Raw genomic sequence first — 18,379 nt, 5'->3', positions numbered from 1 at the left:
ACTATTGAAAGAAAGAATGCTTAATGATGTGTTTGGATTGTTGCACTTTTCTGCGGGGTTTGGTATGTCCTACTCGATCGGTCATGATATCAAGATCAGGAATAGGATGAATGGTGTTGGTGATAAATTGATTTATAAATTATGGTGTCAATTGTTTGCGATTGCTTCAACGCGAAAGCAACTATCAGAAGATTTTAACCAATGAGAGAATGATAACAATTGTATAATCTGGGCCAGACGGGTAAACGGAAAAATTAGGTGCTTATTCCGACGAGGCGATTCCTAACGCCTCTAGGCGATAATTCATTTGGTACATTTTGGATTTCATCATCGCCTGAGGAACCAGGTTTAGACTAATTATTAATCAAATTACTTAAACTTAAAGGATCCACAGGTATTTCGGATACTTATAAAATACGACAGTTTTATCCAAGTTTGATACACTATTGATTTTATTGTATGAGGAACGGAACTTGAGACTCGGAGTTTCTATAGCTCAAAGCTTTATGAGCTGTGGTTTAACGCTGTCGAAACGGTCGGCACAAGCTTATTTTCTCCGATCGCTACTGCGTTCGATACCTTGTTATTGGGGTAAATATATCAGTCCCTTCATTGTTATCGACCGGCATTTGTGACTCTTTGCTCATCTGGTTCGCCCTTACATTTCTCTGGATGGCATTTCCGGTAATGCATGTTGAGCAGGGTTTTGTATCGGTACACCTTAGTGCAGAATGTACATGCGAATTGGATGCCACTATGCGTTATTTCATGTGCTTTTTTCGCAGTAGGAGACTTGAATCGCTTTGGACAGTGGCTACATGCGAAGGGAGCGTTGGTAGAGTGCACTCTTGCATGTCCTCTCAACCTACTCCTGCGAAAATAAAGCATATCGTATTAAAGCAAATACAGGAAAACCGAAGGATTTTTTACAAGCTTCTGCGCTTACGGATCTTTGAACTTTTCCTGGCAAATCTGGCACTCATACTTTCGTTCAGCAATATGTATTCGCTTTATATGAATGCGGCGGCTCGAAGCATGGTTGAACATTTTGAGACAGATTTCACACTGGTATTGCGCACCGATACCGTGCGTTCGCTGCAAGAAAATAAAGTATTAATAAATCTCCAATCAGGTATTCTTGTGAAGCTTCTGGATCAATTCGGCCAAAACGTACCATGTGCGATTTGTAGGCGTTGTTTGAGGTAAATCCTTTGCCACAAGGTTCACAAGATTTAATGATTTTTTTTACGTGTGCCGTATTCACATGGTTTAACAGGTTAGTGGAATGAGCCATCTGTACGGGACAGTGCGGACATTTGAGAAGGTTTTCCTTGGTATGCGATCGTGTGTGGCTGATCAGGTTGGTCACTAGTACACCGCAAATACCGCATAATCGTTTTCTGTGTCCGTCGGATCTACTTGTTTTGTTTGGATCGTTTGCTTTACCTTTTTCGTTGTACCCAATCTTTTCCTTTGATTTCTTCTTTTTTCGATCCGATGCAGACGATGCGGTCGCCGCCACTTTCTTATTCGTTATTTTTCGTTTTGGTTTCAACGCGCTTGTGGGTACAGGGGGAAGATCCTCGGAACTACTACTTTCATCTCCACAATCTTCCTGACCGTTAGGTGTTCGCTCACCGAACAGTTCTTGCGATTCGTTCACCGGCAATGCTGACTCATCGTGCCCTTGCAAGGTATTTTCATTGTTTGGTTCATTTTGTAGAACCATTTCTATCTTTAAAGGGTCCTTTATGTTTTCTGCGTGCTCCAAATTCTCATCCACGATGTCGAATGAACGAAGCTTGTCGATGATATGTCCGAAAAGCTGCATAAACCGAATGTTTCCATTTATGCAGGAATGGCGAAAATCCACCGCGAGTTTTATGCGATTGCTGCATTTTGTACAGACGCTTAGACAATCTATTTCGTTCTCAATAATCTGCAAAAAGACGAATAATATGGGGTTATCGCGATGAGTACACTCACGATTAGGCTGGAAACCTCACCGAAATCCCGGTCGTTTGCTGTATGTCTTGGATAGAGAAGGAAAAGTCTTCGATGGCGTTGGATAGCGGCATAAGATTTTCGTAGTCCTGGCTCAGGCAAAAGCGACAAAAATAATTAATTTCTCCTAAAACCTCCATCGTAAGAACAAACACGAAACTGGAGTTTACCAAACAGTTCGAAACCAAAACAATCGATAAACTCTATTTTTCATCGATTCACCCTGCATTTCATCGATTTCTAGCCTATGCAGCAAAGTAATAGTTGCTCGAAGCTAAATTCAAAATCGGCGATATCCGCCAAGTGCTACCGCGAAAGAGATTTTCTTTCTCAACATATAAGAGCGTAGCTTACATATAAGAGCGTTTTATACACGTTTGATACACTTCCGATTTTATTCGATGTAGAACGTGAAACTTGAGTCTCTGGGCTCTAGTAGCTGTGGTTGAACGCTGTTGAATCGGTCGCCACAAGTAAATTTTTTGGATCGCGACTGCGTTCGATACCTTGTGTGATTAGGGAAAATATATCAGTCATTACATGATTATTGACTGCCATGTGGGACTTTTTGTTATGCTGGTAAGCCTTTGCACTCCTCTGGATGGCATTTCCGGTAATGCATGCTGAGTAAACTTTTGTACCGGTATACCTTAGTGCAGAGTGTACACGGGAAATCGATACCACTGTGAGTTATTTCATGCGTTTTTTTCGCAGTAGAAGACTTGAATCGCTTTGGACAGTGGCTACATGCGAAGGGAGCGTTGGTAGAGTGCACTGTTGCATGTCCTCGTAAAGAACCCCTGCAAAATAACAAGCGAGTGGTGGTAACGTAAATGTTGGATACTGGAAAGTCTGCTAGTATTTCTATAGTGTTATTGCTTACTTGTCTTTGAACTTTCTCTGGCAAATCTGGCATTCATACTTCCATTCAACAAAATGTTGTCGCTTGATATGAATGCGGCGGCTCGAAGCATGGTTGAACATTTTGAGACAGATTTCACACTGGTATTGCTTACCTTTGTGATGAAATTGCTGCAGAAAAATACATTATTAATAAATCGTCAATCAGTCAGTCTTTCGGAATTTCTGGATCAATTTGATATGCACGTACCATATGCGCATTGTAGGCGTTGATTGAGGTGAACCCTTTGTCACACGGTTCACAAGATTTGATAATTTTTTTTACGTGTGCCGTATTCACATGCCTTAACAGATTAGTAGCATTAGCCATCTGTACGGGACAGTGCGGGCACTTAAGGAGATTTTCCTTAGTATGGGATCGGGTGTGATCGACCAGATTGTATACTAGTACACCGCAAATACCGCATAATCGTTTTCTGCATCTATCGGATCTACTTGTTTTGTTTGGATCGTTTGCTTTATCTTCTTCGCTGTCCTCAAACCGTTCTTTTGATTTTGCCTGTTTTGGATTCGTTGCGACAACAGACATTTCCGTATTCGAGGTTTTTCTTATTAGTCTTAACGTGTTGGTGTGTACTGATGGAAGATCTGCGGGACAACAGTGTTTGTCTTCACAATCCTCCTGTCCGTTGGATGTTCGTTCATCGAACTCTTGCGACTCTTCCATCGGAAATGTCGGCTCATCGTGCGCTTTCAAGGTATTTTCATTGTTCAGTTCGTTTTGTAGAATCAATTCCATCTTTAATGGGTCGTCCTTCCTGTATTCTGCGTGCTCCAAATTCTCTTCCGCAATGTCGGATGAACGAAGCTTGTCGATGATATGACCGAAGATCTGCATAAACAGAATATTTCCATTTTTGCAGCAACGACGAAAATCCACCACGAGTTCAATGCGCTTACTGCATTTTGTACAGACGGTAAGGTAAGAGATTTCGCTCTCAAGAATCTTCAAAAAAAAGGAATAATATGGGGTTATCGCGAAGAGTGCACTCACGATTAGGCTGGAAACCTCACCGAAATCCCGGTCGTTTGCTGTATGTCTTGGATGGAGATGGAATGGTTTTCGATGGCTCTGGATAGTGGAATAAGTAATTCGCAATCCTGGCTCAGGCAAAAGCGACAAAAGTTACTAATTTCTCCTAAAACCTCCATCGTAAGAAAAAGGAGTAAGAAATAGGAGTTTACCAAACAATTCGAAACCAAAACAATCGATAAACTCTATTTTTCATCGATTCACCCTGCATTTCATCGATTTCTAGCCTATGCAGCAAAGCGATAGTTACTCGAAGCTAAATTCAAAATCGGCGATATCCACCAAGTGCTACCGCGAAAGAGATTTTCTTTCTCAACATATAAGAGCGTAGCTTACATATAAGAGCGTTTTATACACGTTTGATACACTTCCGATTTTATTCGATGTAGAACGTGAAACTTGAGTCTCTGGGCTCTAGTAGCTGTGGTTGAACGCTGTTGAATCGGTCGCCACAAGTAAATTTTTTTAATCGCGACTGCGTTCGATACCTTGTGTGATTAGGGAAAATATATCAGTCATTACATGATTATTGACTGCCATGTGGGACTTTTTGTTATGCTGGTAAGCCTTTGCACTCCTCTGGATGGCATTTCCGGTAATGCATGCTGAGTAAACTTTTGTACCGGTATACCTTAGTGCAGAGTGTACACGGGAAATCGATACCACTGTGAGTTATTTCATGCGTTTTTTTCGCAGTAGAAGACTTGAATCGCTTTGGACAGTGGCTACATGCGAAGGGAGCGTTGGTAGAGTGCACTGTTGCATGTCCTCGTAAAGAACCCCTGCAAAATAACAAGCGAGTGGTGGTAACGTAAATGTTGGATACTGGAAAGTCTGCTAGTATTTCTATAGTGTTATTGCTTACTTGTCTTTGAACTTTCTCTGGCAAATATGGCACTCATACTTCCATTCAACAAAATGTATTCGTTTTATATGATCTCGACGACTCGAAGCATGGTTGAACATTTTGAGACAGATTTCACACTGGTATTGCTTACCTTTGTGATGAAATTGCTGCAGAAAAATACATTATTAATAAATCGTCAATCAGTCAGTCTTTCGGAATTTCTGGATCAATTTGATATGCACGTACCATATGCGCATTGTAGGCGTTGATTGAGGTGAACCCTTTGTCACACGGTTCACAAGATTTGATAATTTTTTTTACGTGTGCCGTATTCACATGCCTTAACAGATTAGTAGCATTAGCCATCTGTACGGGACAGTGCGGGCACTTAAGGAGATTTTCCTTAGTATGGGATCGGGTGTGATCGACCAGATTGTATACTAGTACACCGCAAATACCGCATAATCGTTTTCTGCATCTATCGGATCTACTTGTTTTGTTTGGATCGTTTGCTTTATCTTCTTCGCTGTCCTCAAACCGTTCTTTTGATTTTGCCTGTTTTGGATTCGTTGCGACAACAGACATTTCCGTATTCGAGGTTTTTCTTATTAGTCTTAACGTGTTGGTGTGTACTGATGGAAGATCTGCGGGACAACAGTGTTTGTCTTCACAATCCTCCTGTCCGTTGGATGTTCGTTCATCGAACTCTTGCGACTCTTCCATCGGAAATGCCGGCTCATCGTGCGCTTTCAAGGTATTTTCATTGTTCAGTTCGTTTTGTAGAATCAATTCCATCTTTAATGGGTCGTCCTTCCTGTATTCTGCGTGCTCCAAATTCTCTTCCGCAATGTCGGATGAACGAAGCTTGTCGATGATATGACCGAAGATCTGCATAAACAGAATATTTCCATTTTTGCAGCAACGACGAAAATCCACCACGAGTTCAATGCGCTTACTGCATTTTGTACAGACGGTAAGGTAAGAGATTTCGCTCTCAAGAATCTTAAAAAAAAGGAATAATATGGGGTTATCGCGAAGAGTGCACTCACGATTAGGCTGGAAACCTCACCGAAATCCCGGTCGTTTGCTGTATGTCTTGGATGGAGATGGAATGGTTTTCGATGGCTCTGGATAGTGGAATAAGTAATTCGCAATCCTGGCTCAGGCAAAAGCGACAAAAGTTACTAATTTCTCCTAAAACCTCCATCGTAAGAACAAACACGAAACTGGAGTTTACCAAACAATTCGAAACCAAAACAATCGATAAACTCTATTTTTCATCGATTCATCCTGCATTTCATCGATTTCTGGTCTATACAGCAAAGTAATAGTTGCTCGAAGCTAAATTCAAAATCGGCGCTATCCGCCAAGTGCTACCGCGAAAGAGATTTTCTTTCTCAACATATACGAACGTATAGCCATATAGCTTACTATATACGATAGGTTTATACACGTTTGATACACTTCCGATTTTATTCGATGTAGAACGTGAAACTTGAGTCTCTGGGCTCTAGTAGCTGTGGTTGAACGCTGTTGAATCGGTCGCCACAAGTAAATTTTTTGGATCGCGACTGCGTTCGATACCTTGTGTGATTAGGGAAAATATATCAGTCATTACATGATTATTGACTGCCATGTGGGACTTTTTGTTATGCTGGTAAGCCTTTGCACTCCTCTGGATGGCATTTCCGGTAATGCATGCTGAGTAAACTTTTGTACCGGTATACCTTAGTGCAGAGTGTACACGGGAAATCGATACCACTGTGAGTTATTTCATGCGTTTTTTTCGCAGTAGAAGACTTGAATCGCTTTGGACAGTGGCTACATGCGAAGGGAGCGTTGGTAGAGTGCACTGTTGCATGTCCTCGTAAAGAACCCCTGCAAAATAACAAGCGAGTGGTGGTAACGTAAATGTTGGATACTGGAAAGTCTGCTAGTATTTCTATAGTGTTATTGCTTACTTGTCTTTGAACTTTCTCTGGCAAATATGGCACTCATACTTCCATTCAACAAAATGTATTCGTTTTATATGATCTCGACGACTCGAAGCATGGTTGAACATTTTGAGACAGATTTCACACTGGTATTGCTTACCTTTGTGATGAAATTGCTGCAGAAAAATACATTATTAATAAATCGTCAATCAGTCAGTCTTTCGGAATTTCTGGATCAATTTGATATGCACGTACCATATGCGCATTGTAGGCGTTGATTGAGGTGAACCCTTTGTCACACGGTTCACAAGATTTGATAATTTTTTTTACGTGTGCCGTATTCACATGCCTTAACAGATTAGTAGCATTAGCCATCTGTACGGGACAGTGCGGGCACTTAAGGAGATTTTCCTTAGTATGGGATCGGGTGTGATCGACCAGATTGTATACTAGTACACCGCAAATACCGCATAATCGTTTTCTGCATCTATCGGATCTACTTGTTTTGTTTGGATCGTTTGCTTTATCTTCTTCGCTGTCCTCAAACCGTTCTTTTGATTTTGCCTGTTTTGGATTCGTTGCGACAACAGACATTTCCGTATTCGAGGTTTTTCTTATTAGTCTTAACGTGTTGGTGTGTACTGATGGAAGATCTGCGGGACAACAGTGTTTGTCTTCACAATCCTCCTGTCCGTTGGATGTTCGTTCATCGAACTCTTGCGACTCTTCCATCGGAAATGCCGGCTCATCGTGCGCTTTCAAGGTATTTTCATTGTTCAGTTCGTTTTGTAGAATCAATTCCATCTTTAATGGGTCGTCCTTCCTGTATTCTGCGTGCTCCAAATTCTCTTCCGCAATGTCGGATGAACGAAGCTTGTCGATGATATGACCGAAGATCTGCATAAACAGAATATTTCCATTTTTGCAGCAACGACGAAAATCCACCACGAGTTCAATGCGCTTACTGCATTTTGTACAGACGGTAAGGTAAGAGATTTCGCTCTCAAGAATCTTCAAAAAAAAGGAATAATATGGGGTTATCGCGAAGAGTGCACTCACGATTAGGCTGGAAACCTCACCGAAATCCCGGTCGTTTGCTGTATGTCTTGGATGGAGATGGAATGGTTTTCGATGGCTCTGGATAGTGGAATAAGTAATTCGCAATCCTGGCTCAGGCAAAAGCGACAAAAGTTACTAATTTCTCCTAAAACCTCCATCGTAAGAACAAACACGAAACTGGAGTTTACCAAACAATTCGAAACCAAAACAATCGATAAACTCTATTTTTCATCGATTCATCCTGCATTTCATCGATTTCTGGTCTATACAGCAAAGTAATAGTTGCTCGAAGCTAAATTCAAAATCGGCGCTATCCGCCAAGTGCTACCGCGAAAGAGATTTTCTTTCTCAACATACGAACGTATAGCTATATAGTTTACTATATACGATAGGTTTATACACGTTTGATACACTTCCGATTTTATTCGATGTAGAACGTGAAACTTGAGACTCTGGGTTCTAGTAGCTGTGGTTGAACGCTGTAGAATCGGTCGTCACAAGTATATTTTTTGGATCGCGACTGCGTTCGATACCTTGTGTGATTAGGGAAAATATATCAGTCATTACATGATTATTGACTGCCATGTGGGACTTTTTGTTATGCTGGTAAGCCTTTGCACTCCTCTGGATGGCATTTCCGGTAATGCATGCTGAGTAAACTTTTGTACCGGTATACCTTAGTGCAGAGTGTACACGGGAAATCGATACCACTGTGAGTTATTTCATGCGTTTTTTTCGCGAAAGGAGACTTGAATCGCTTTGGACAGTGGCTACAGGCGAAGGGAGCGTTGGTAGAGTGTACCCTTTCATGTCGCTTCAGCATCTTCCTATGAAATGGTCCGCATATGATGTTAAAGTAAAAGCAGCGAGATACCAGAATATTGTCAGGACTTTTGCTTACTTGTCTTTGAACTTTTTCTGGCAAATCTGGCATTCATACTTCCATTCAGCAAAATGCATCCGCCTTATATGCACTCCGCGACTCGATGTTGAATTGAACATTCTGAGACAGATTTCACACTGATACCGCTCACCGATATTGTGGTGAGATAGCTGTAGAATTAATAAAACAATAATAGATGGTCAATGAGGGTTCTCCTGCGGCATTTCAGGATCACTCCGGCCTACACGTACCAAATGCGATTTGTAGGAGTTGTATGTGAGAAACTCTTTGCCACACGGTTCACATGACTTAACGGCTATTTTTTCGTGGACAAGACGCACATGAGATCGCAAGTTAGTAGCATGAGCCATCTGTACGGGACAGTGCGGGCATTTAAGAAGGTTTTCCTTGGTATGCGATCGTGTGTGGCCGACCAGGTTGAACACTAGTGCACCACAAATACCGCACAATCGTTTTCTGTTTTTTCCAGATTGTTTTCGTTTCAATGGTTTGTTTACTTTGTCTTCGTTGATGTCCTCAATCCGTTCTTTTGATTTCGTCTTTCTATGACTTGATGTTGCGGTCGCGGCCATTCTCTTATTCGTTATTTTTCTTTTTGATTTTAACGTACTTGTGGGAACAGGAGAAAGATCCTCGGAACTGCTATTTTCATCTCCACAATCTTCCTGTCCATTGGATGTTCGTTCATCGAACAGCTCTTCTGTCTCTTCCATCGGCGTCTCATCGTGCGCTTTCAAGGTATTTTCATTGTTCGGATCGTTTTGTAGAATCATTTCCATATTTAAAGGGTCGTCCTTTATGTTTTCTGCGTGCTCCAAATTCTCATCCACGATGTCGGATGAACGAAGCTTGTCGATGATATGACCGAAAAGCTGCAAAAATATAACGTTTCCATTTATGCAGGAATGGCGAAAATCCACCGCGAGTTTTATGCGATTGCTGCATTTTGTACAGACGCTTAGACAATCTATTTCGTTCTCAAGAATCTGCAAAAAGACGAATAATATGGGGTTATCGCGAAGAGTGCACTCACGATTAGGCTGGAAACCTCACCGAAATCCCGGTCGTTTGCTGTATGTCTTGGATGGAGAAGGAATGGTTTTCGATGGCTCTGGATAGTGGAATAAGTAATTCGCAATCCTGGCTCAGGCAAAAGCGACAAAAGTTACTAATTTCTCCTAAAACCTCCATCGTAAGAAAAAGGAGTAAGAAATAGGAGTTTACCAAACAGTTCGAAACCAAAACAATCGATAAACTTTATTTTTCATCGATTCATCCTGCATTTCATCGATTTCTGGTCTATGCAGCAAAGCGATAGTTACTCGAAGCTAAATTCAAAATCGGCGATATCCGCCAAGTGCTACCGCGAAAGAAATTTGCTTTCTGAACACATAAGAACTTAAAGGATCCACCCTTAATTCGGCTTATGATATACAACAAGTTTATTCACGTTTGATACACTATCGATTTTATTGGATGAGAAACGGAACTTGAGACTCGGAGTTTAAGTAGTTCAAAGCTTGTGAGCTGTGGTTTAACGCTGTCGAAACGGTCGGCACAAGCTTATTTTCTCCGATCGCTACTGCGTTCGATACTTTGTTATTGGGGTAAATATGTCAGCCACTTAGTTATTATTGGCCGGCATTAGTGACTCTTTGCTAAGCTGGTTCGCCTTTACACTCCTCTGGATGGCATTTCCGGTAATGCATGTTGAGCAGGGTCTTGTATCGGTACACCTTAGTGCAGAGTGTACATGCGAATTGGATGCCACTATGCGTTATTTCATGCGTTTTTTTCGCGTGAAGAGACTTGAATCGCTTTGGACAGAGGCTACATGCGTAGGGAGCGTTAGTGGAGTGCACTTTTGCATGATTTCGCAGAACGGTCCTGTGAAATGATAAGCATATGGCGTTAAAGCAAATATAGAGGGACTGCACGATTTCTTGAGGGCTATTGCTTACTTGTCTTTGAACTTTCTCTGGCAAATATGGCACTCATACTTCCATTCAACAAAATGTATTCGTTTTATATGATCTCGACGACTCGAAGGATGGTTGAACATTTTGAGACAGATTTCACACTGGTGTTGCTCACCGATATTGTGTTTAGATCGCTGCAGAAAAAATACATTTTTAATAGATCGCCAGTCAGGTAGTCTATTGGAATTTCTGGATCAATTTTTCGAGCCCATACCATATGCGATTTGTAGGCGTTGTCTGTGGTGAATCCTTTGCCACAAGGTTCACAAGATTTGATGATAATTTTCTCGTGTACCGTATTTACATGCCTTAACAGGTTGGCGCTATCTGCCATCTGTACAGGACAGTGCGGACATTTGAGAAAGTTTTCCTTGGTATGCGATCGCATGTGGTCGTTCAGTTTGGTCACTAGTGCACCACAAATACCACACAATTTTCTCGCTCTCCCAGGTTTTTTTAGTTCGATTGGTTCGTTTGCTTTATCTTCTTCGCTGTCCTCAAACCGTTCTTTTGATTTTGCCTGTTTTGGATTCGTTGCGACAACAGACATTTCCGTATTCGAGGTTTTTCTTATTAGTCTTAACGTGTTGGTGTGTACTGATGGAAGATCTGCGGGACAGCAGTGTTTGTCTTCACAATCCTCCTGTCCGTTGGATGTTCTTTCATCGAACTCTTGCGACTCTTCCATCGGAAATGCCGGCTCATCGTGCGCTTTCAAGGCATTTTCATTGTTTAGTTCGTTTTGTAGAATCAATTCCATCTTTAAAGGGTCATCCTTTCCGTATTCTGCGTGCTCCGAATTCTCTTCCGCAATGTCGGATGAACGAAGCATGTCGATAATATGACCGAAGAGCTGCATAAACAGAATATTTCCATTTTTGCAGCAACGACGAAAATCCACCACGAGTTCAATGCGCTTACTGCATTTTGTACAGACGGTAAGGTAAGAGATTTCGCTCTCAAGAATCTTCAAAAAAAAGGAATAATATGGGGTTATCGCGAAGAGTGCACTCACGATTAGGCTGGAAACCTCACCGAAATCCCGGTCGTTTGCTGTATGTCTTGGATGGAGATGGAATGGTTTTCGATGGCTCTGGATAGTGGAATAAGTAATTCGCAATCCTGGCTCAGGCAAAAGCGACAAAAGTTACTAATTTCTCCTAAAACCTCCATCGTAAGAACAAACACGAAACTGGAGTTTACCAAACAATTCGAAACCAAAACAATCGATAAACTCTATTTTTCATCGATTCATCCTGCATTTCATCGATTTCTGGTCTATACAGCAAAGTAATAGTTGCTCGAAGCTAAATTCAAAATCGGCGCTATCCGCCAAGTGCTACCGCGAAAGAGATTTTCTTTCTCAACATACGAACGTATAGCTATATAGTTTACTATATACGATAGGTTTATACACGTTTGATACACTTCCGATTTTATTCGATGTAGAACGTGAAACTTGAGACTCTGGGTTCTAGTAGCTGTGGTTGAACGCTGTAGAATCGGTCGTCACAAGTATATTTTTTGGATCGCGACTGCGTTCGATACCTTGTGTGATTAGGGAAAATATATCAGTAATTACATGATTATTGGATTTCATGAGGGACTGTTAAGCTGGTTCGCCTTCTGGATGGCATTTTCGATAGTGTATGTTGAGCAGGGTCTTGTATCGGTACACCTTAGTGCAGAGTGTACATGCGAATTGGATGCCACTGTGTGTTATTTCATGCGTTTTTTTCGCGTATGAAGATTTAAATCGCTTTGGACAGAGGCTACATGCGTAGGGAGCGTTAGTGGAATGAACTCTTGCATGATTTCGCAGTCCGTTCCTGTGAAATGATAAGCATATGGCGTTAAAGCAAATATAGAGGGACTGCACGATTTCTTGAGGGCTATTGCTTACTTGTCTTTGAACTTTCTCTGGCAAATCTGGCACTCATACTTCCATTCAACAAAATGTATTCGTTTTATATGATCTCGACGGTTTGAAGCACGTTTGAACATTTTGAGACAGATTTCACACTGGTATTGCTCACCGATATTGTGTTTAGCTCGCTGTAGAAAAATTCATTATTGATAGATCGCAAGTCAGGTAATCTATTGGAATTCCTGGATCGATTTTTCAAGCCCATACCATATGCGATTTGAAGGCGTTGTCTGTGGTGAATCCTTTGCCACAAGGTTCACAAGATTTGATGACTATTTTCTCATGAAACGCACGCACATGAGTTCGCAGATTAGTTGAATGAGCCATCTGAACGGGACAGTGCGGGCATTTGAGAAGGTTTTCCTTGGTATGCGCTCGTGTATGTACGGTTATATTGTACACTAGTGCACCGCAAATACCACACAATCGTTTTCTATTTGTTCCGGATGGTTTTGGTTTTATCGGATTATTTCCTTCAATGTTCCGAATCCGTTCTTTTGATTTCACCTTTCTTTGAATCGATGCAGCCTCAAACGCACTGGGATTCGTGATTTTTCTTTTTGCTCTTAACGTGTTCATAGGCAAAGGTTGGAGATCTTCGGACCCGCTGTATTCGTCTTCACAATCCTCATGTCCGTTGGATGATCGTTCATCGAACTTTTGCGACTCTTCCATCGGAACTGCCGGCTTATCGTGCGCTTTCAAGGTATTTTCATTGTTCAGTTCGTTTTGTAGAATCAATTCCATCTTTAATGGGTCGTCCTTCCTGTATTCTGCGTGCTCCAAATTCTCTTCCGCAATGTCGGATGAACGAAGCTTGTCGATAATATGACCGAAAAGCTGCATAAACCGAATGTTTCCATTTATGCAGGAACGATGAAAATCCACCGCGAGTTTTATGCGATTGCTGCATTTTGTACAGACGGTTAGACAATCTATTTCGTTCTCAAAAATCTAAAAAAAAGACGAATAATATGGGGTTATCGCGAAGAGTGCACTCACGATTAGGCTGGAAACCTCACCGAAATCCCGGTCGTTTGCTGTATGTCTTGGATGGAGAAGGAATGGTTTTCGATGGCTCTGGATAGTGGAATAAGTAATTCGCAATCCTGGCTCAGGCAAAAGCGACAAAAGTTACTAATTTCTCCTAAAACCTCCATCGTAAGAAAAAGGAGTAAGAAATAGGAGTTTACCAAACAGTTCGAAACCAAAACAATCGATAAACTTTATTTTTCATCGATTCATCCTGCATTTCATCGATTTCTGGTCTATGCAGCAAAGTAATAGTTGCTCGAAGCTAAATTCAAAATCGGCGATATCCGCCAAGTGCTACCGCGAAAGAGATTTTCTTTCTCAACATATAAGAGCGTTTTACACACGTTTGATACACTTCCGATTTTATTTGATGTAGAACGTGAAACTTGAGACTCTGGGTTCTAGTAGCTGTGGTTAAACGCTGTCGAATCGGTCACCACAAGTAGATTTTTTCGGATCGCTGTTGCGTTCGATACCTTGTGTGATTAGGGTAAATATATCAGTCATTACATGATTATTGGCTGCCATGTGGGACTTTTTGTTATGCTGGTAAGCCTTTGTACTCCTCTGGATGGCATTTCCGGTAATGCATGCTGAGTTGGCTCTTGTATCGGTATACCTTAGTGCAGAGTGTACATGGGAAATCGATGCCACTATGCGTTATTTCATGCGTTTTTTTCGCGAAAGGAGACTTGAATCTTTTTGGACAGTGGCTACAAGCGTAGGGAGCGTTGGTAGAATGCGCCCTTCCATGGTGCTTCAGACTGGTGCTGTGAAATGAATAGCGGAATGGCGTGCAAGCAAATACACAGAAGCAGTTGAATTTCTTGAGGTCTATCGCTTACCTGTCTTTGAACTTTTTCTGGCAAATCTGGCATTCATATTTCCATTCTGGTGCTCTGTGTTTTCGCTGTATATGTCCTCGGCGGCTCGAAGGATGTTTGAACATTTTGAGACAAATTTCACACTGGTATTGCGCACCGATATTGTGGTACGTTCGCTGCAAGAAAATAAAATAATAATAGTAGATTGTCACTAAGGTAGTCCTGCGTAACTTCTGGTTAAGTTCGGCCGGCACGTACCAAATGCGATTTGTAGGAATCGTATGTGATGAACCCTTTGCCACACGGTTCACAAGATTTGATTACCACTTTCTCATGTACCGTATGCACATGCCTTAACAGATTAGTAGCATTAGCCATCTGTACGGGACAGTGCGGGCACTTAAGGAGATTTTCCTTAGTATGGGATCGGGTGTGATCGACCAGATTGTATACTAGTGCACCACAAATACCGCATAATCGTTTTCTGTGTCCGTCGGATCTACTTGTTTTGTTTGGATTGTTTGCTTTGCCGTTTTCGTTGTACCCAATCTTTTCCTTTGATTTCGCCTTTTTTCGATCCGATGCGGACGATGCGGTCGCGGCCATTCTCTTATTCGTTATTTTTCTTTTTGATTTTAACGTACTTGTGGGAACAGGAGAAAGATCCTCGGAACTGCTATTTTCATCTCCACAATCTTCCTGTCCATTGGATGTTCGTTCATCGAACAGCTCTTCTGTCTCTTCCATCGGCGTCTCATCGTGCGCTTTCAAGGTATTTTCATTGTTCGGTTCGCTTTGTTGAATCATTTCCATATTTAAAGGGTCGTCCGTTATGTATTCTGCGTGCTCCAAATTCTCATCCACGATGTCGGATGAACGAAGCTTGTCGATAATATGACCGAAAAGCTGCAAAAATATAACGTTTCCATTTATGCAGGAATGGCGAAAATCCACCGCGAGTTTTATGCGATTGCTGCATTTTGTACAGACGGTTAGACAATCTATTTCGTTCTCAAAAATCTAAAAAAAAAGACGAATAATATGGGGTTATCGCGAAGAGTGCACTCACGATTAGGCTGGAAACCTCACCGAAATCCCGGTCGTTTGCTGTATGTCTTGGATGGAGAAGGAAAAGTCTTCGATGGCGTTGGATAGCGGCATAAGATTTTCGTAGTCCTGGCTCAGGCAAAAGCGACAAAAATTATTAATTTCCCCTAAAACCTCCATCGTAAGAGCAAACACAAAACTGGAGTTTACCAAACAGTTCCAAACCTAAAAGCCTGGGCTACACGGTACGTATATTTCTCACGAAGTCACAAAGTGTGACATTTTCATACTAAAAACATAACAACAGAGGAACAATTTGGGATGTCATAAGCTGTTGGTTTGCCCCTGGAAAAAAAGGTTTTAGGTTAGAAGGTTGTTTTGGTTTCCTGGTAAAAAACCAAAACATACACCTCAACCGATTCAAATAATTTTAGCGGTTATCCATTTCAAAATTTTGCCGTTAGATAACCATAGAATGAGCCGGACACAGAAATACATGTGGAAAGTGCAGGAGGGGTGGGGGAGGGAGCGAGTACATACCTAGTACATCGCTTGTACCTTCCCCCGTCCCTTCCAGATGGATAAAAGATGATTTAGACATAATAATTGTCCCAAAACCATACACACCTTTTCAGTTAAATATCTTTGAAAAATACATTATAAACGTTAAATAGTGCTACTACGGAAGAGGGAAGGAAGATGCCATTACATTTTCACTGTCGAAAGATAATATTTGGGTAGTTTTTCGCACCATAAATTGATTTAATCTCATGTTTAAGGTTCTTGTTTATTCCACTGGTTATTTAACGGCCAAATTTTGAAATGTTCGGCCCCTAAATGTATGCAATTAGAATCGGTTAGCCTACCGAATCGGTTGAGGTGTATATATTGGTTTTTTACCGGTTTCCTGTCCCATTTTCCGCCCGATTCAACCTGTAAAAGAAAACCATGGCACCGCCGAAACCGAGATTGCACAAAACGACCGGAAAGTTGAAATCGATTCCTAGACCAAAAGACAGTGATGTGCCTACTCCTGCTTCCGGACCAACAACCCCATCGCCCACGCAAAATTCTGAACCACATCCGGATCCGGATCAACAGTTTGAGCTAGAACTTTACTGGTGCATCCAGCAGTTGGAATCACAGCTTCCGAATTTGCAAGGAAACACTAAAAAATGTATGCTAGAGATACTCGGTATGGCTCCTCAGTGTCCAATAGTTAACGTTACATTGCCTCTTTTAGGGACCGATACGAACAAGATGATCAACACGCTAAAGAGCAGCAACCAACCGATCATCCGAAAGCGTCAAATTATGCGTACCTCTTTCGGCGACTATCGCAGTAAGATGGCCGCAGAACAGCAAACGCTGGCCGTCGTTGAGGATAACGTGCGCTTCGAAGAGCGCAAGGAGAAAGTGAAGTACCACTTTGTAAAAAAGTCGGCCGTCCTTAGCGGCGATAAGAACTTCCGGTTCAATTTCCCTGCGACGGCATCAGTTGCCGATGCTGAAGAAGAAGACACTAGTAAAGAGCAGACAGCAAAGTCGGAGCGTAGTAGACTGTCTGCAAATGATGTAGTTTTTGCACCTTCAGATAATTCATTTCGATTCAACTTCTCCGTTAGCAGCACCTGAGCGAGGGTTTGATGTTTCCAATAAAACATTTGTTTTCAATCGATCACGTTGTGGCCAATAAGTAATATATTTATACTTTAATCATTTACCATACTCATCATTCATCGTTACAAATCGGTTCAAGCTCGGCCGCTACTCTCGTCTTTAGTCCTTGTACGTCCATCAGTCCCTACAATGCGTTCCGTTCGAGTGGAAGGAGCACCGCTTTCCAGCTTCCTCAGGGCATTATAATTGAGAATATTCGGATCAAACAACCGAATCGACAACCGTGCCGCTGAAGAAGTTGAATACCGGATCGAGAGCTTAACATAGCGAAAGTCCTTACATAGTCCCACAAGCCGGTGGACCGCTCTAAGAGTTTGTACCTTTCGTTTTGGCTTCCTTTTCTGTAATTGCAGAGACCACGGATTAGCGGATTTATAGTCATGGTACAACACGATTCGAGCGTTACCTTTCTTTTCAGCTTCACGGCGGGCAGCCGCTTCTGCGCGGTGTTGCTTGATGATCGCTAATCGGGCCAAATCAGCCTTGGCCTGGGCCGTCTTGCCCTCGGCGTGCCGTTTCTGATACGCAGCGTGCGCTCGCTGCTTCTCGATTTGTTCCTTCTCGCGGCGCGTCAGCTGCGGCTTGTCGTCCTCCACGAGCTCGGTCACTTTTTTGTGTGTCTTTGTGGCCACACGGTTAGGATTGTCGATCGGTATCACCCCTTCAGCGCCCTTGGCCTTTCCATCGTTGGACTCATCGGAATCGGACTGCTCGTCGCTGTCTTTTTCCTCTTCATCCTCCTCGTCCTCATCCTCATCGCTCGATTCTCCTTCGCGCGTTTTGCGCCACTTTTTCTCCTCCTCGTCCTTCTTGCGCTGCGCTTCTAGTTCCTCGGGGTTCGTGAAGTTGCGATTGCGGCCCTTGTGGTTTACGTACTTTCCTGCCAACGATCGAAGAGGATCGCCAAGAACGATGGTTATTATTAGGTGGTGTTGTTGTGGCCCTTACCCCAGCCCCGTACCTCTCGGCATTTTGTTGACGTTTTTCTGCGCTCACCGATAAGCGAATTATATCACAGCAAGGAAGTGCTCTTGGAGACCAAAGAATCTGGGCGGAAGTAGCCAAAGGATCACAGCGGAAATAACTTTTTTTAAGAAAAATCGCAAAACTTCGCGTGTCGACGAAAACACAAAGAGCCGCGTTTGACAGATCGCCCACTTGACAAAATCCCACAAACTCTTGAAC

The 18,379-nt window shown here is 42.2% G+C and overlaps 4 protein-coding genes across 18 annotated transcripts; 1 reads left to right on the top strand and 3 right to left on the bottom strand.

Annotated features, from left to right (window-relative positions):
- Nucleotides 1–436: 436 nt before the first annotated feature.
- LOC125955240 (zinc finger protein 37-like) lies at nucleotides 437–4,109 on the bottom strand. 3 transcript variants are annotated; one of them, XM_049686252.1, is made up of 5 exons: nucleotides 4,072–4,109; nucleotides 2,007–2,138; nucleotides 1,175–1,939; nucleotides 947–1,095; nucleotides 437–871 (listed from the first exon to the last, which is right to left on the bottom strand). In XM_049686252.1, the coding sequence occupies exons 1-5, from the start codon at nucleotides 4,075–4,077 to the stop codon at nucleotides 616–618; spliced, it is 1,308 nt and encodes a 435-aa protein (XP_049542209.1). In that variant the 5' UTR covers nucleotides 4,078–4,109; the 3' UTR covers nucleotides 437–615. The 3 variants fall into 3 exon arrangements, with proteins under 3 accessions (XP_049542209.1, XP_049542210.1, XP_049542211.1); XM_049686253.1 differs by lacking the exon at nucleotides 2,007–2,138 and having other exon boundaries at nucleotides 3,940–4,107; XM_049686254.1 differs by lacking the exons at nucleotides 437–871; nucleotides 947–1,095; nucleotides 1,175–1,939; nucleotides 2,007–2,138 and adding exons at nucleotides 2,356–2,804; nucleotides 2,888–3,036; nucleotides 3,116–3,871 and having other exon boundaries at nucleotides 3,940–4,107.
- A 178-nt stretch (nucleotides 4,110–4,287) lies between these two features.
- On the bottom strand, nucleotides 4,288–15,694 carry LOC125955242 (zinc finger protein 333-like). 13 transcript variants are annotated; one of them, XM_049686261.1, is made up of 4 exons: nucleotides 15,557–15,694; nucleotides 8,933–9,688; nucleotides 8,700–8,851; nucleotides 4,288–4,740 (listed from the first exon to the last, which is right to left on the bottom strand). In XM_049686261.1, exons 1-4 carry the CDS (start codon nucleotides 15,692–15,694, stop codon nucleotides 4,512–4,514), a joined length of 1,275 nt encoding a protein of 424 aa, XP_049542218.1. In that variant the 3' UTR covers nucleotides 4,288–4,511. The 13 variants fall into 13 exon arrangements, with proteins under 13 accessions (XP_049542218.1, XP_049542222.1, XP_049542213.1 ...); XM_049686265.1 differs by lacking the exons at nucleotides 8,700–8,851; nucleotides 8,933–9,688; nucleotides 15,557–15,694 and adding exons at nucleotides 12,585–12,736; nucleotides 12,816–13,562; nucleotides 13,631–13,896; XM_049686256.1 differs by lacking the exon at nucleotides 15,557–15,694 and adding an exon at nucleotides 13,631–13,896.
- Nucleotides 15,678–17,195, top strand: LOC125955243 (UPF0488 protein CG14286). The gene is made up of 4 exons (XM_049686269.1): nucleotides 15,678–15,759; nucleotides 15,872–15,903; nucleotides 16,425–16,691; nucleotides 16,758–17,195. Exons 3-4 carry the CDS (start codon nucleotides 16,463–16,465, stop codon nucleotides 17,147–17,149), a joined length of 621 nt encoding a protein of 206 aa, XP_049542226.1. The 5' UTR covers nucleotides 15,678–15,759; nucleotides 15,872–15,903; nucleotides 16,425–16,462; the 3' UTR covers nucleotides 17,150–17,195.
- Nucleotides 17,169–18,338, bottom strand: LOC125955244 (28 kDa heat- and acid-stable phosphoprotein). The gene is made up of 3 exons (XM_049686271.1): nucleotides 18,156–18,338; nucleotides 17,601–18,074; nucleotides 17,169–17,535 (listed from the first exon to the last, which is right to left on the bottom strand). Exons 1-3 carry the CDS (start codon nucleotides 18,163–18,165, stop codon nucleotides 17,501–17,503), a joined length of 519 nt encoding a protein of 172 aa, XP_049542228.1. The 5' UTR covers nucleotides 18,166–18,338; the 3' UTR covers nucleotides 17,169–17,500.
- Nucleotides 18,339–18,379: the final 41 nt, after the last annotated feature.

This window comes from Anopheles darlingi, chromosome 3 (genome assembly GCF_943734745.1).
Source record: "Anopheles darlingi chromosome 3, idAnoDarlMG_H_01, whole genome shotgun sequence".
Lineage (NCBI taxonomy): Eukaryota > Metazoa > Arthropoda > Insecta > Diptera > Culicidae > Anopheles > Anopheles darlingi.
Note: the sequence above shows the minus strand (reverse complement) of the source record. Positions and strands in the feature narration are given on the sequence as shown.

Coding starts and splice junctions, on each gene's coding strand:
- LOC125955240 (XM_049686252.1), bottom strand. Junction 1,940..2,006: donor AGCAAACGACCGGGATTTCG/GTGAGGTTTCCA, acceptor GTCTTTTTGCAG/ATTATTGAGAACGAAATAGA. Junction 872..946: donor CAGGAAAAGTTCAAAGATCC/GTAAGCGCAGAA, acceptor TTATTTTCGCAG/GAGTAGGTTGAGAGGACATG.
- LOC125955242 (XM_049686255.1), bottom strand. CDS start 15,694: ATGGAGGTTTTAGGGGAAATTAATAATTTTTGTCGCTTTTGCCTGAGC. Junction 14,644..14,725: donor ATTCCTACAAATCGCATTTG/GTACGTGCCGGC, acceptor ATTTTCTTGCAG/CGAACGTACCACAATATCGG. Junction 14,414..14,488: donor CAGAAAAAGTTCAAAGACAG/GTAAGCGATAGA, acceptor TTCATTTCACAG/CACCAGTCTGAAGCACCATG.
- LOC125955243 (XM_049686269.1), top strand. CDS start 16,463: ATGGCACCGCCGAAACCGAGATTGCACAAAACGACCGGAAAGTTGAAA. Junction 16,692..16,757: donor GCAAGGAAACACTAAAAAAT/GTATGCTAGAGA, acceptor TGCCTCTTTTAG/GGACCGATACGAACAAGATG.
- LOC125955244 (XM_049686271.1), bottom strand. Junction 17,536..17,600: donor CCGTGAAGCTGAAAAGAAAG/GTAACGCTCGAA, acceptor CTGCAATTACAG/AAAAGGAAGCCAAAACGAAA.